Source organism: Vairimorpha necatrix, chromosome 4, assembly GCF_036630325.1.
Source record: "Vairimorpha necatrix chromosome 4, complete sequence".
Classification (NCBI taxonomy): domain Eukaryota; kingdom Fungi; phylum Microsporidia; family Nosematidae; genus Vairimorpha; species Vairimorpha necatrix.
Genome location: NC_088819.1, coordinates 773,978 through 789,166, shown reverse-complemented (window position 1 = coordinate 789,166; position 15,189 = coordinate 773,978). Strand labels below are relative to the sequence as shown.

Here is a 15,189-nt window from a genome sequence, read left to right as displayed (position 1 = left end):
TATTCTCAATATTGAATTAAAAGGGAAAGAAATTTTGTATCAACATAATGTGAGAACGTTATTTTTTTTATTGAAATTTTATATTTTAACAGAAAAATAAGTAATAAACATTTAAACATTTAAATCAATGAGAATTTTGACTTTATTAATATATATATGTGTCTTGAAATTTTTATGCATAAATTATTGACTTTTTAGAGTAAGAGTATTTACTCTTTGCATTAACGAATATAAAAAATTATATTGTAGATTAACAACTAGTATATTTACATCCTTGCGCACAACCCCTCCCCCAATACAATTTGTGGCTTATGGTACCTGATTTTTGACTTGTAGTTTAAATTGTAATATCTTCTTTCTTTCGATCTTTTTAATAGGGAATAGAAACTTATAGACATATGTCCAAAAAAGCATTTTGTATGTGTTTATGGCTTCGACATGAACTTTCGATGTAGATTATAATATACTTTAACGACGTGGTTGTAAAAAATCTTTTAGAAAACAAAACTCCATGTTGTTTCAAATATCGAAAAAATAAAAATATTATAAGATGTTATAATTGTAAAACAATAGTATATTATAATATGTCGTGTTTTATAAATAATAGTAACTTTGATGTGTTTGTATTGTATATAATACCCTTAAAATTTACATATTAACAATTTAGAAACTACCCGAGGAATCTATATTGTGACATAATGTGAATTTTAGACAATATCGATGATTTTTTTGCTTGCGGTATAAACAACATGCTGGTATTAAATTTCATACAAATCTTAAAATTTGTAAAAAAATATAGTAGAAGTTTGAATAATGGTTTTGAGACAAATGTTCATTTCGTCAAATTTTAACAAAAACATATAAACAACTTTAGAAATATGCATTAAAAGATTCAAATATCTATGTAATAAAATATCTGTTTATGTAAAAAATTAAGTTTCTGTGTTGTTTTCAAATAATTTGAAACGATTGAAATACAAAATTGAATATATCATTGTCTTAAGTTTTATTAAAAGTTGAAAATTATTTTTTATTATTGCTTATTAATATATTTTAAATCCCAATCTCGTTTGTACTGTAATGAAAAAAACAAAGTAATGAATACAAACGGTTTTTATAAAACCTACATGATGCAATATGTCAATTGCTCCTATTATAGAGAAATTATTTCATAAGTTCGTGTAATTTAATACTAGCGACGCAAAGGAAGATGTCATAAACACAACTTGTCAAATACCTGATAATTAAATGACTATACGCTATCAAAGAAAATATTTTCTTTAATATATTTATAAACATAAGACATAGGCGTGTAGCAAATTTGTTTAGTAAGTAGTTAAATAAAAAAAATATAAATGAATTTTTTCGAAAAAAGCTATGAACTCTAAAGAAACGAAAAACCATTTTAAATTATCAAAGAAAGGCTAATAATAATGTTTAAAGCTATAAAAGATACCTTTAATTTATAGTAAAGTTTCAATCATACAGAACACTCTTAATACAGAAAAAGCTTTTTTTATTTTCATTTATATTGTGGTATAATGGATCATATTACATGATTTATAAACAACTAATAGAAAACTAAAGCGCTGATGCTTCTTCGGAACGATCAGTCATAGCCAGGCCAATCTAATTTCCTTCTATTGGTTACTATGTTATAAAAATAAAGAAATTCCATGAACAACACTGTACATCACTCGAACACTTAAAAACATTATTCCTTCTATAATTTAGATAATTCAAACTCTATTTTACAATAAACAATATATTTCTTCCATCTATCTAAACTCCAGTTTTCACGGAACTTCAAACTGCAGCATTATTGAATGCTTTCTTGCTACTGGCAAGCTCTCCGGCAAACACGCCATATATATTTAGGAATTTGCTTTCCTTTCATAAAATAGTTGGCAAGATTTTTTATTGATCTAAATAAATGTTTTTTTTTACTATACCTTTAAAAAGTATTTATTTTGTTTTTGAGAACAAATCATGTATATTGACATATCGAAGTTTGGTTATTTCTAATTGTCTTGTGCGTTCTTTTTCTAGTATTTAGGTTTTGTTACACAGCATGTTTTGATTTATTTAGCAAGAACATCGGACTACGTATTGTATTTATGTGTTTTTATATATAAGTCGGTGTTAGATATATGTATTTCTTTTATATTCATCTAATTTTTTATAAGTCTAGGATTGTAGAGACTTTGTTGTATAATTCAAATATTTCAAGTATTTGAAATGTGTTCTTTCTGAGATACAAAACATTACAATGTTCCTGAAATGGGTGTTGTAAAAAACAAAAGTTTAAGTATGTTTTTTATTTATACATTAATTTATATTTCTAATTTGAATTATATCTTTTAATGTATAAACATAAAAATCCAAACCATAAATAAAATAGAAATTAAAAGACGCTTTTAACTATTTCATTTCTAATGGTTTTTCGTAGACGGGGCTGTTATGGTTTTTAACCTTAGTTTAAATGTATTTTATTGATTAGTATTAATATTGAATAAGTTAATCATCCGACTTACGATTATGTTTGCGTGGCAGAGAATATGGTCAAGAAAAAAATAAAATCGATAAAAAATTATCTAAAGAAAGCGGCGAATAATAAAAAATAATATCAGAAAAATAAAAACCATTTGTTGTTAGTTTCATTTTGTTGTACTATTGACTACATAAAAATAAAGGATGTCATATTGTTTTCTGTCAAATAAAAACAATGATGTTTTAATCTGGCGTATTTACTCGAGATTGTGCCAGTGGCACGAAAACATTCAATAATGCTACGGTTATGTAACCCGTGAATTCACAGGGTAAGTGTAAATGTAGATGAATAATGATTAATGTTAGAGACGTCATAGACATGAGCTGGATGCGGCTGTCATTACTTTTAGGCATCGTGTTTGGCGATGAATTATGTTATTTATATTTGTGGGCAACCAATAGAAGTTGGTGTTACAGAATTGTCCACTAACTGAGAGAGCTGCTTGACGCGTATGAGATTAGATCAGAGTTTCATTATTTATTGGTCTCCATAAAACATGTGGTATTAAATATTAGAACACATAATCTTAATTAAATAAAATTATACTTCAGAAATATTTTTATAAATAGGCTTTATTTATAGTAAAGTTACTAAACTTATTCTAAATAAAAAGTTAAATAAATAAATAAGTTTTTTTTTTAAAGTTACGATGATATCGGAGAAAACATGTGAAAGAATAGCGGCAAAGAGACCAATAGGTATAAAATTAAAATAAATATATTAACATTAAAAAACTGAAAACTTATTCTAAAAATAAATAAGTCTCAACGTCACAGGGCCATTCATAACAAATATACATATTAAACGTTAATTTGGTTTTTATTGGGGAAATGTTTGTTGACTAGCATATTACAAATACCGGCAGACATGTAAAACCAACACAAAAAAAACACAAATGAGGAGGAAAGATCAATGTGTAAACAGAAGTGACGTAATATATAGGAGCAACTTCTGGATAAAAAAGTTCGACTGATTTTATATTTTTTTTGTGATTTTATATGCACATTGGTCTTCACGCTTGAGAGCCTGGTTCTTGGCTTGGTAGCCCTTCCTTGTTCGTATGTTACAAATAGATTTATCATCTTGTCTTCTCATGATATTGTTGGATAAGGGCCGAAAAAGAATAAATAAATAATTTTTGAAATAGATCGATCGATCGGTTTATTTAAAAAAAGGAAAATTGATAAAATGAAAACAAATATTTTATGGTCGTTGTTATGTCTCAATGTCTTAAATTAGAATAAAAAGTTCTTTGTATATAGGAAACAACTTATATTTATAATTTAAATATCGCCCATACTATATGATTTAGTTTTTTAATATATTTTTAACTAATATATATATATATAAGATCCCTTTGTATCTTGTATTCGTGCATGCAATATTACGAGTTTAATAAAACTTTTCATTGTACAAGTCATTACTAAGGCCTACTATATAAATTAATCATATTTATTTCCATTTCACTTGTTTATTAAAAATCCAGATATAAAAATTATCATACTAAAAAATATTCTTGCATCTTATTTCATTTTTTTATAATTGATCGAATTAAAATATAGTTAATATTTATGCAAAACAATGTAAACTCTTTTTCTCAATCGTAAATCATCTCGTTATAGGGGGAAACATACCATATAAGAGACATATATGATGTTATGTTCCAAATCCATAATTAGATTTTAAATAGCCTAGCATAACCAACAGTCTACTAACAAACAAGGGCCCATCAACCCCTTCATATAAATATGATGTACGTATAATTACCTTGGTGAACTAAACCACCCACGCCAAAATTTAGTACTTTAATAGCATGATAGCGCTCTTTAATATGTGTATTCAGATGTAATGCACCTACATAATGTCTCCGATAAAAACCTTAAATTGTTTTAGCACACCGAAAAATGACTTTGCTGACAAAAAGAGTATAGCCCTTACAATTGTACGAAAATTTATGACTAAAAAATTGGCGTCAATATGTCTCATGAAACAACAAAAACAATATAGCACCATTAACCGATAGATAAATCAAGACTTTGTAAAAAAAAAAAAAAGAAAGATGCTGTCGGGTTCAAAGCCTTGAGGTAAAAAAAATTGTTACAACTGGACAACTATCAAGCACAGTCTATGTCTTTAAAAAAATAAGTATACAAAAATTATGTTCTTATGAAGTTGCTTTTTTTTGCAATAAAATGTTCATAATCTTAACAATAACAAAAAAAAATCATCACATTTTCCACACGTCTATTATTATGAAGTTTTGTATCATTATTTTCAAATGTAATTTATTAAAGTGCACCCTCTGTTCAAAGCTGTTTAGTTTAGTGAATGTGTCAATTTATTGAAAACAGTAATCGACGAAAAGTTTTTAAGAACACACTTACCATAGATTTGTTTATGTCTTATATTCAACAAATTTTATGTTATAAATATCGTTTTGAAAATTATTTTTTATATTGGAAATAGCATTTATTAAAAAAATAAATTATGAGATTTCATTTTTAGAATTTTAGGGAGAATATCTAAAAAAGAATTAACATACTATTTTATAATATGGCTTGAAAAAAATATCACATCAAAAATATATTAGTAAATTGAAGATTTTCTATTATTGTGTGGTTTTTACATATTTATATTAAGTATATTCGATATAACAATAAAATGCAATAAACCAAAATTTATTTTTGAAATTTTTTTTTAGTATTATGCTTAAGTTATATCTATCGTCGTTCTGGTCAAATTAAATCAATGCAATTTAAAAACATAGCTAATATATAGAAACTAAGCACAGACAAAAAAAGACATTACAATATCTCTTCATAAAAAAAGTAATTTACTAAATACCCCAAATAAAATAGCAACTTTATTTTTTGATCAAATAAAAAATGCTCAAATCGATCACTTATTAAAAAATATAATGTGTTTCACGATATAGCTCCGAAAAGAGGCCTTTATTATTGCTAATTATGCGAAAAATAATTCAATAAAACAAAATTTATGGTGTAAAGTTACAATTATATAATGCATTCTAAAAACCCACGTAACTCTTTATCCAAAAATGAACACGACTAGATAAAATGGCATTATAGCTATAATACAGATCTTGAATCTAAACACATACTGTAGGACTATATGTCTTTGTCAAATATATAATCGAGTTGATATATTTGACACCAAGATTTTTAAATAATTTTTAAAATAAACCCATGTTTTGTTCCAACAATTTAGCGACAAGCGACAAAAATATTTCTTTCATCTTCAGAAATGAAGAGAAAGACGACCCAGGCAGTTAATAGAGGACTTGATGGAAGTGGGCAGGTTGAATGAACACAGCGAGGGTAAGCTGTTACTTACATTCAAGATGTCTCGTAGGAAGGAGGCAAAAAATTGGATAATGGCCCAACCAGAGGGCTAGACTTGGGTGAACTAATAGATTTGTTTAGAAAGAGATTTGTTAGTAGTATGATATTGAAGATCAGTTGGGGTAAACTAGCAGCATTGAAGAATACAGGTGGATCTATCCTGAATTATCTCGACAGAATGGGGGCCATGGCGAGGAAAGGAAATGTTCCAGAACAAGTCCTGGTAGCGTTTACATTGAATGGTCTGCCGAATAATCTTGCTAACATCGTGCTTATTAACTACAAAGAAGGCCTTACGTGGAAATACATCTATGATTCTTTAAAGAATATTAAGGATACGAGACAGACTGAGCGAAACCAGATAGCATCTCCATACTGCCCAGAAGTTACAGTCGAAGCAATAAGAAACAAAGTTAATAATAAAAAAATCAAGCTATCCAAAAATTAGATGTTTGATCTGTAGCGAGCCAGGACATGTGGTCTTTCAATGTCGTTTCAACAGTTTAAAGAAAAGCTCTAAGGTGCAGAAACAAGTCAGAGAGGTTAGTATACCACAAGGGAATGATGAGATAGATGTGGAAGAAGAGGACTTAAATATATTCATTTTTAATTATAGGTTATTAAATAGCAGAAGTCCCCGATCCACTGTTAAGTTGGCTACACTTGAGGACGTTAAACGGCCGTTTAAGGTATTAATAGATACAGGTGCAGAAGTTAATTTGCTCAGGCCGGAACACTCAAAGACAAAACGAGATTGACTAGAGAGAATCTATAATTACGCGCGGCCAACGGGTCAGATAAGAATCATAGGAAAAACGATGCTGAAAATAAAGATAGAAGGATACGTTTTTGAAGACAAATTTATTGTAACACGAGACATCACCATGCCGTGTATAGTAGGATGTATATTATTGGACAAGTATGAAGTTGACCTAAGATTTGGAAATGGAAAGGTTAACATGGAATCAGGACAAATCCTTAAAAGAAACGCAATTGGATATCATAGGATTAACACAGGAGATAGCGAACCAGACATGGCTCAGCTATATAAATTAGGCGGAACGAAAGAAAAAGAGGCATCTAAAATAATAAAAGAATACCTTGAGCTGGGAGCGATACAGCCAAGTGAGAGTGCTTGGCGAAGTCCAGCGTCGTAGTAACAAAAAAAGATGGAGGTTACAGATTGTGTATAGATTACAGGCGTCTTAATGATATTACGATTCGGAATGCATACCCCATGCCATGAGTGGATGAGTTTTTTGATGCACTAGAGGGTGCAAGTTATTTTACTAAAATGGATGCCGAATCGGGATATCACCAGATCAATATGGCACCAAAGAATATTGGGAAGACGGCCTTTGCATGCAGAAAAGGATCTTTTCAATTTGTAAAGATGCCTTTCGGTCTAGTAAACAGACTAGTCACATTTCAGAGAGCAATGAATAACATACTGAGAGATTTTTTATACAAATTCGTGGTAGTTTATATGGATGATATCCTGGTCTATCGTAGAACGTTCGAGGAACATCAAGCGCATGTTAAGCTGGTTATGGAGAAGTTAGTAAATGCAAGAGTAAAGCTGAATGAGAAAAAGCGTGAATTTAAAAAGAAAGAACTGAAAATCTTAGGGCATATAATCTCAAAAAAAGGATTGGGGATTGACACTGAAAGAATAAAGAGTTGTAAGGAATTGCCGATACTAAGAAACAAAAAGAAATTAAAATCATTGTTGGGGCTACATAATTACTGTTCGAAATTTATAAAAGACAGTCATAAGATAGTAAGCCCATTGTATAGAATTATTAAGTTGAAAAGAAAGAGGAAATCAAATTTTGGAAAAAGGAACCAGAAAACAGGCAATTTATCGAAGCCATAGAAGCGTTGAAGGCAGCTGTCAATAAAGCGACGTTTCTGACAATCCCAAATACGAGAGGTGAATTCATTTTGATGATGGGCGCGTCAAATGAAGGAATTGGAGCCATGCTATCCCAGGTAATAGAAGAAAAGGAAAAAATGGTAGTATATTTAAGTTTTTTATGCATGAAAGCGAAAAAAAATTATTCTACAATAGAACAGGAGCTTTTGGCAGTAGTCAAAGCATTTCAACACTTCAGAGAATATCTAATGTTAGGGGAAATCCCATTCCACACGAACTATCAAGCTTTAAAGTATCTTTTAAAGTCAAGGAATATTAAGGCAAGGTTAGCGAGATGGTCGCTTCTTCTTCAGGAATATGATTTTACAATTGAGTATATTGCTGGACCCTCGAACTATGTAGACCATCTAAGTAGAGACTTCAAAATAGAAATGAAGAACATTGAAACGGTAAGCCCCGCTGAAGAAAGGAAAGTTATAAAAAGGGAAAGGGGGGGATAGAATTGGTCAGATTTTACCACGATATGTTGGGTCATGGCTTAAAGCAAAATATGAAATATAACATGAGACTAAATATGAATGGAAGGAAATTAACAAAGATATAGATCAGTTTGTAGAAAACTGCGAAATCTGTCAACAGAAAAGAGAACAAAAACAATTTAAAGATTTTGCACCGTTGGTGGCAAACAACATTGGAGAGATTTGGAAATTGACATAGTAGGACCATTTAAGTAGAGTGAGGACGGGTACAGGTATCTTCTGACAACAATAGAACATTTCCTAAAACCTGGGGAGATAATCCCGATCCATACAAAAGACATGAATTCAATAATGTATATAGTGGACAGATACATCATAAAGAAATATGGAATTTTGAAGGCAATTTTAACAGATAACGGACGACAGTTTAAAAATCGAATCTGCGAGGATTATGCGAAAGAGAACAGTTTACCTGGAAAATCCGATTACCGTACATCCCGACCACAACAGGATTAATGAAAAAATTTAACAGAACGATAGGAATTAAACTAAGGAAGATACGGAATTTGGCAAGTTTGATTGGGCAAATGTGCAAAAAAAAAGTAAATAAAGCCTATGTGCAGCCCCATCGCCGCGCCATAGGCTTTGCGTTCATAGAATTGCACAAAGGATTAGTTCTTTGTCATATGTTTATGCAGGAAAAAATTAAAATAAGAATGGATAGAACAGATTTTAGGACTAGAGCGAAGGAGAATTTAGAACGATACAGAGTGAAGTATGCAACACATGAGAAAACGGGTGCGCCTAAATCGGAAGAAATAAAGATAGGTGGCAGGGTATGTACAAACTAATTTTGCCCCAAGGAGGGAAACTGGAACCAAAATGGCAAGATAAAGGAACAGTCTTGTATAAAGGGTTTAATCGTATAATGTTTTACTTGACGACGGAAGAACGATTACGGCGAATCGAAATAATGTAAAACTTTTAAAGGGGAGTAGTGTAGGAATATATGTTGTTGGTGTGTTTATAATATTTAATAAATAAACCCCTTATGAATGTAAACTCCTTCAACATGGCACCCGGTACGACTCTAAAAATGGAAGGATTAACATTCAGACTTGCTAAGGCCAAAGCAGACTTGGAATATTTGGAGCTACAGTTTACAGCCCATAATATTGTTCGAGACAAGTAGAAGATTTTAATTTTCCTCATGATCCTTGACAGGGAGGCTCAAATTCTTTTTGTACAAAACAAGGAAAAATTTACAAATGTTACATGGAGACAAATTAAGGGGCGACTAAAAAATATGACAGAGAAAATAACACTATTTAAACTATTAGAAGCCAGACAAAGATTAAATGAACCGGTGGGGGAATGGTTATGTCGTAACCTCGGGTAAGGTGTCCGAAACGAAGCTTTTGTTTTATGAATGAACAAATAAATGGTTTTGTTTTTCTTAAGTGTTTATTTTTATGATCTCGCTGTGGAGTCATGTTTGTTTGTTGTCTGTCTGAGCTATTATATCTTTTCATCTTTTTGTGTGCCCTTCTTTTCATATTTTTTATCTATAGAAAATGTTTTCTTAAAATTCACTTTTTCTAAAAAAGGAAAAAGGAAGAAAAATTTAGGGAAATAATTGTGGTGGATACCACAGGTTAGTAAGAATCATAACTATTGCTTATGATTCGGGCATGGATGAAGAATACGCCAAACAAATAATTTCTAGGACATTTCTAAATATAGAAGGATTCATAACATTTAGAGACTACTTTTCTAACCAGTCTCTATACGAAAATTACTTAAACAAGTTAGAATTTTTAAGGAGAAGAGAATATCTATTGAAAAAAAAACAACTCAAAAAATTATAATCCCAAAGTAGAACATTATGCAGAAAAGAATCAACAAACAGCCTTCGAAAGAAGAACGGGAAATATATTCGGAAAAATCTATAATTTAAAATCTACAAACACCACTAGGAGAAGTCAAGACAATGGAAGTATATATTGCGGGAGATAAAATAAATGCAGCGGTAGATACGAGAAGTAACTTAAACTTAATTAGTAGAAAACTGGCTGAAGAAAGGGGATTTCTAAACATAAAGACAAAAAGGATCACAGTAAATAATAACTTGAACAAGAAAATGAATAGGAAAAATAAAAGGAAAGAGGAATCTTGCAAAGTGAAGGAAGTTAACCGATAAGATGCTTTTGAGGGGGATGTTGGTGTCTTTATAATATTTAATAGATACCTCCCTTATGCTTGTTAACTCCTTCAACATATTTCAATTGCAAATATATAATCTAGTTGATATATTTGACATCAAAACTTTTAAATAATTATATTAAAATAAACCCATATTTTGTTCCAACACATACAAACATTATTTGAAGTTCAAGGTCTTTTAAGAGGTAAATACATGAAAAATATATGCAAATAGCATGAGGTTGTTAAAAAAAGAGACAACAACAGATAGAATGTCATAAGTAGTTTTAAACCCATGCGAGTTGATAAAAATTTTAGATGGTTGTTTAGAAAAGGATTTTTATAATCTTATAATACTATCTACAGCATTAAATTTGAAGTGGGATACAGAGGTATATTTACTGTTGTGGTATAATATCTATCACATGGATCATAAGTAACCAATAGAGCAACAACACGCCAACAATGTTTCTTACACATCTTGAAACACGACGTCTATTGGTCTATCATAAAACGATATATTCTTAATAGGTACTAACAAATATAAAAAAGAAAAAATGATATGAATATGATGAACAGGAAATCTCACAAGCTCACTTATCCTTCACAACAGAGCAACGACGCCTTAAATAAAACTATTAATACTAAACAAAACTCTACCTTGAGAATCAACGGCTCCAATAACCGTAACCTCTTAGAATGCTTTTGAGGTGTTACCACCAGGGAGGCGGCCTGTTTGTAAATAGCAATGATGGTGCTCCTCCCTGCAATATATTTTTGATTATTATTGTCCTGTATCACAGGAAGTTTCTTGAATTTAAAATAATTGTTTAAAATACTTTTATATGAAGGGTAAAAATGAAGAAGAAGGAGCTGAACTAAAAATAGCTGAAACAACACCAGCAGCACCAAACAACCAAAAAACATACGATATAAACTCAGTATCATTAAGTACAGAACCAGGAGGACCCAAGAGGTCTAACAAGTTGGATTCTCTAATGGCCGTTCTCAGAGAAGTTGAGGGTGCCAAGTATGATTGGCCTAGGAAGTCTTTTCAAGCCATTATAAGTAGATGGAATCAGATGCCAAAGGGAGGATGGAACAAAGTACTAGAGTTCTATTGTGCAAAATTTAAGGAAAAAATATCTATTGTTAGAATAAAGAAAATGGCGCAAAAAGCACTTGAAAATGAAGCAGGGACGCTTACAAGAGTAAGAGAGTTTAAAGAGGAGAATACAACTAAAAGAAGAAAGACTTTGGACGAGATTGCAAGAGTATGCACCATAAAAGATGTAGAGCGACAAAATGAAATAGATAAAAGATTTAAAGAGATGTGGACTAAAATTAAAGATGCAGACGTTTGCTCTGTACAAAAAACAAGAAAGATATCTTCTTTAAAAGCTAATTATGAAATTATAGAATCTTTAAATTTAGTGGCTGGAAATTTTTTACTAAAGAATAAAGTCAATAATATGAATGATATTGTCAAAATTATCTAAACAACAATGGGTGTATCAAGAGATAACATGTAAAGAAATCAAGAAAAGTGTTTGGAAAGAAAGTATTGAAGATAAAATAAACGCAATGGAACAAAAGAAAACGCTTTTTGATAAATGTAAGTTTGAGAAAGATAAGATAACTGAGGAAGAGAAAAAAGCCCTAAGAAAATGCATGAGGGAAAGAAACTTAATACTTTCAAAAGCAAATGATGTTATTAAAATGGAATTATACCTTAAGGAGAGGATCTTGGTATACAAGAAGAAGATAGAAGTTTACGAGAAGAGAAAAGCATATAGAAATGAAAATACAAAATTTGAACTTTACCGTGGAAGATACTACCGAGACCTAAATGCAGAGGAGAAGAATAATCATAAAGTTGGGAAAAAAGAGATCGAAGATTTCTGGTCGAAAATGTGGGAAAATGCAAAACAAGAAACACTGGAGAATGAAGAAGAATACCTATGGAAATACAAAATAGAACAGCCCAGCATCAATGCTTTCCCGACAGAAGAAGAGTTTAAAAATATAATAGGATGGCTGCCCAACTGGAAAGCAGCAGGTCCAGATAGAGTCTATAATTTCTTTATAAAGAAAATGTCTTGCCTACATGGATCTCTTTACAAAGTAATTAAGAAAATATGCCCGGAGAGTTATACGGAAGAAGAATGGTTTTACAGAGGAATTACTTATCTGATACCTAAAGGGCAACCAGTGGAAGGAAAAGACTTTAGACACATTACATGTATGTCTAACTTGTACAAACTTACAACAAAATGTATTACATACGTACTCCAGGAACTAGTGGAAAATAAACTCTCTTTTAGCAGATAACCAGATGGGAACAAAGAGGAAAGTCCGGGGAGCTAAAGAACAGGCAATGACAAATAACATGCTGAATAGAGAATTTAATTATAAAATCAAAACGGCCTGGATAAATGTTAAGAAGGCGTACGACTCAGTAAGACATGACTATTTAATATAATGCATTAAAGCTCTGGGACTACCAGAGTGGATATGTAAGACAATAGAAATACTGCCCAGCAAGAGGAATCTAGAAATATTTGAAGGAAATGAGAAGATCATGGAAAAGAAGGCCAGAAGAGGAATATTACAAGGAGATAGTTTGTCCCCGTTATTGTTTGTGCTGTGTATAGACCCGTTAAGTCGTAAATTGAATAGTATATACCCCAAGTTAAGCATCCCGCTGGGAGAACAAGCATTTGTAACTAACCATTTGTTGTTTATTGACGATCTAAAAATACTTGCGGAAAATGAGGAAGTATTGAAAGAGATGATAGATGAGACAAGAAAATTCTTTAATACTGTAGGTCTAGAAATCAACGCGGAAAAATCGGCTACAAATAGTATAAGGTGTAAAGATGAAGGCAAGTTGCTAGAGGGGCATGAGGGGTATAAATATCTGGGCATTACAGAAAGCCACGAAGGTAAGATAATGAAGGAAACAAAGGAAAAAATATTGAAGGCCATCTTATTAAGAATCGAAAAGTTATGTAAGACTAAGCTGAATGCGAAACATTTGTTTAAAGCAATCAATGAACATGGAATAAGCCCAATAAAATACTATATAGGAATAATAGATGCTGAACCAGAAGAATACAAGATCATAGACGACAACATCGGAAAATTATTGATTAAATATCACGTCCATCAACAACCTGCAACTAAAGAAAGATTATATCTCTCCAGAGCCGAACTTGGATTAGGGCTCCAATGCGTAGAACATAAAGTGAAAGAATGCTTTTACAACTAGCCAAAGAATTTGAAAGCACGAAAGAATCTGTTCTAAGACGCAAAGCGATTTTCCACTCCGCGAAAACTGGCTACACATATCTATCCATTATAGAAGGATATATAAAAGAGAAATATAAACTTAAGGAAAACGTAACAGCTAAAATATTAATAGAGGCACAAACCGAATCTCTTTATAGCGATATAAAAATAAAAACAAACCATTCAAAGCTATTTAGACCAAGAGACGATCCACTTATTGATATAAAACAGGCTGCCACATGGCTCACAAAAGGAAATATGAGCCCGAGAGAGAATCGCAATTTATTTGCATTACAGGACCGAAATATTTTCTTAGAGAAACGGATAAAATGCCCACACTGCCATGAATATGCAAAGACAGTAGATCATATGGCCACCCAATGTGATCGTATGCTTTCACATTATTACATGAGGCGGCACAATGAGGCACTGCGATGCATCCACCTGCAGTTGTGTAGGACGTATGGTCTATCCCATGCCAAAAGAATTAGAAATCATTCAGTCCAGGAATGTATAGCTAATGAGTATGTTGAGATACGAGCCGACAGTAGGATACATTCAAGTATTGAAATAAAGTATAACGAGCCTGATATACTAATTGTAGACAAGTTGAGGAAAGAAGTGATCGTTGTAGAAGTTGGAATCACAAGTTTTAACAACCTCCATGCAAAAGAAACAGAAAAGAAGCATAAATACGACTTGCTCGCAAATCATGTGGCTTCTCTTTACAAATACAAGCCGAAAATTATTCCTTATGTGATGACGTGGGATGGGATAGTAACTAATTTTCACCGTACGCATATTAAAGTGCTCAGATTAGAACCCAGAACGATAGCATATATATAGTCAAGAGTCCTTAAAATGACTATAGAAAGCCTAACTATGTCAGCCAGACATGGGCTTGATACAGATCAGGAAGGGGTCTTCGAGAGCCCAATGAGTGAATCTCAGAAGGAAGTCCTAGATCTGCTAGATGAGATGTAAGCGTATCTTGTGAAAAGTAATTAATAAGCCGAATATATACCCAAATAAATTTTATATATTGGTAATCTAGGTTGCAGTAATGTTATGTCTTCACTGAATAATCTTTTTTCAAAGAAGCCCCAATTTTTTCAAGGCTATCATTATAAAACGAAAAATAATATTGAAAAAAGGTTTTGTTTAAGCATAGATTATATTATTTTAAGTTGCATATACAAAACAAAGAATAGTCTGTTTGTTTTATTATATTCAATTTGCCTTGTCTACTATACCATAAAATATCTCTAACAGTTGTTAATAAGAAAATGGACCAATGAAGTAGAATGATGTGAAATATGAAGTTATAAATACTACAAATCATTAATTTATATTTTATCAATTTTTCCTTTTGGAAAATAGACCATTCGACCAGTCTATTCCAAAAATCGAATATTTATTTCTTTTTTG

General features: G+C 31.3%; 1 protein-coding gene across 2 annotated transcripts; it reads left to right on the top strand.

The window, feature by feature from the left end:
* Positions 1 to 11,315: 11,315 nt before the first annotated feature.
* VNE69_04146 (reverse transcriptase) lies at positions 11,316 to 14,745 on the top strand (the record flags this gene model as incomplete). 2 transcript variants are annotated; one of them, XM_065473394.1, is made up of 6 exons in its annotated part: positions 11,316 to 11,954; positions 11,992 to 12,771; positions 12,818 to 12,928; positions 12,992 to 13,717; positions 13,867 to 14,554; positions 14,651 to 14,745. In XM_065473394.1, the coding sequence occupies 6 exons, from the start codon at positions 11,316 to 11,318 to the stop codon at positions 14,743 to 14,745; spliced, it is 3,039 nt and encodes a 1,012-aa protein (XP_065329465.1). The 2 variants fall into 2 exon arrangements, with proteins under 2 accessions (XP_065329465.1, XP_065329466.1); XM_065473393.1 differs by lacking the exons at positions 11,992 to 12,771; positions 12,818 to 12,928; positions 12,992 to 13,717; positions 13,867 to 14,554; positions 14,651 to 14,745 and having other exon boundaries at positions 11,316 to 11,969.
* Positions 14,746 to 15,189: the final 444 nt, after the last annotated feature.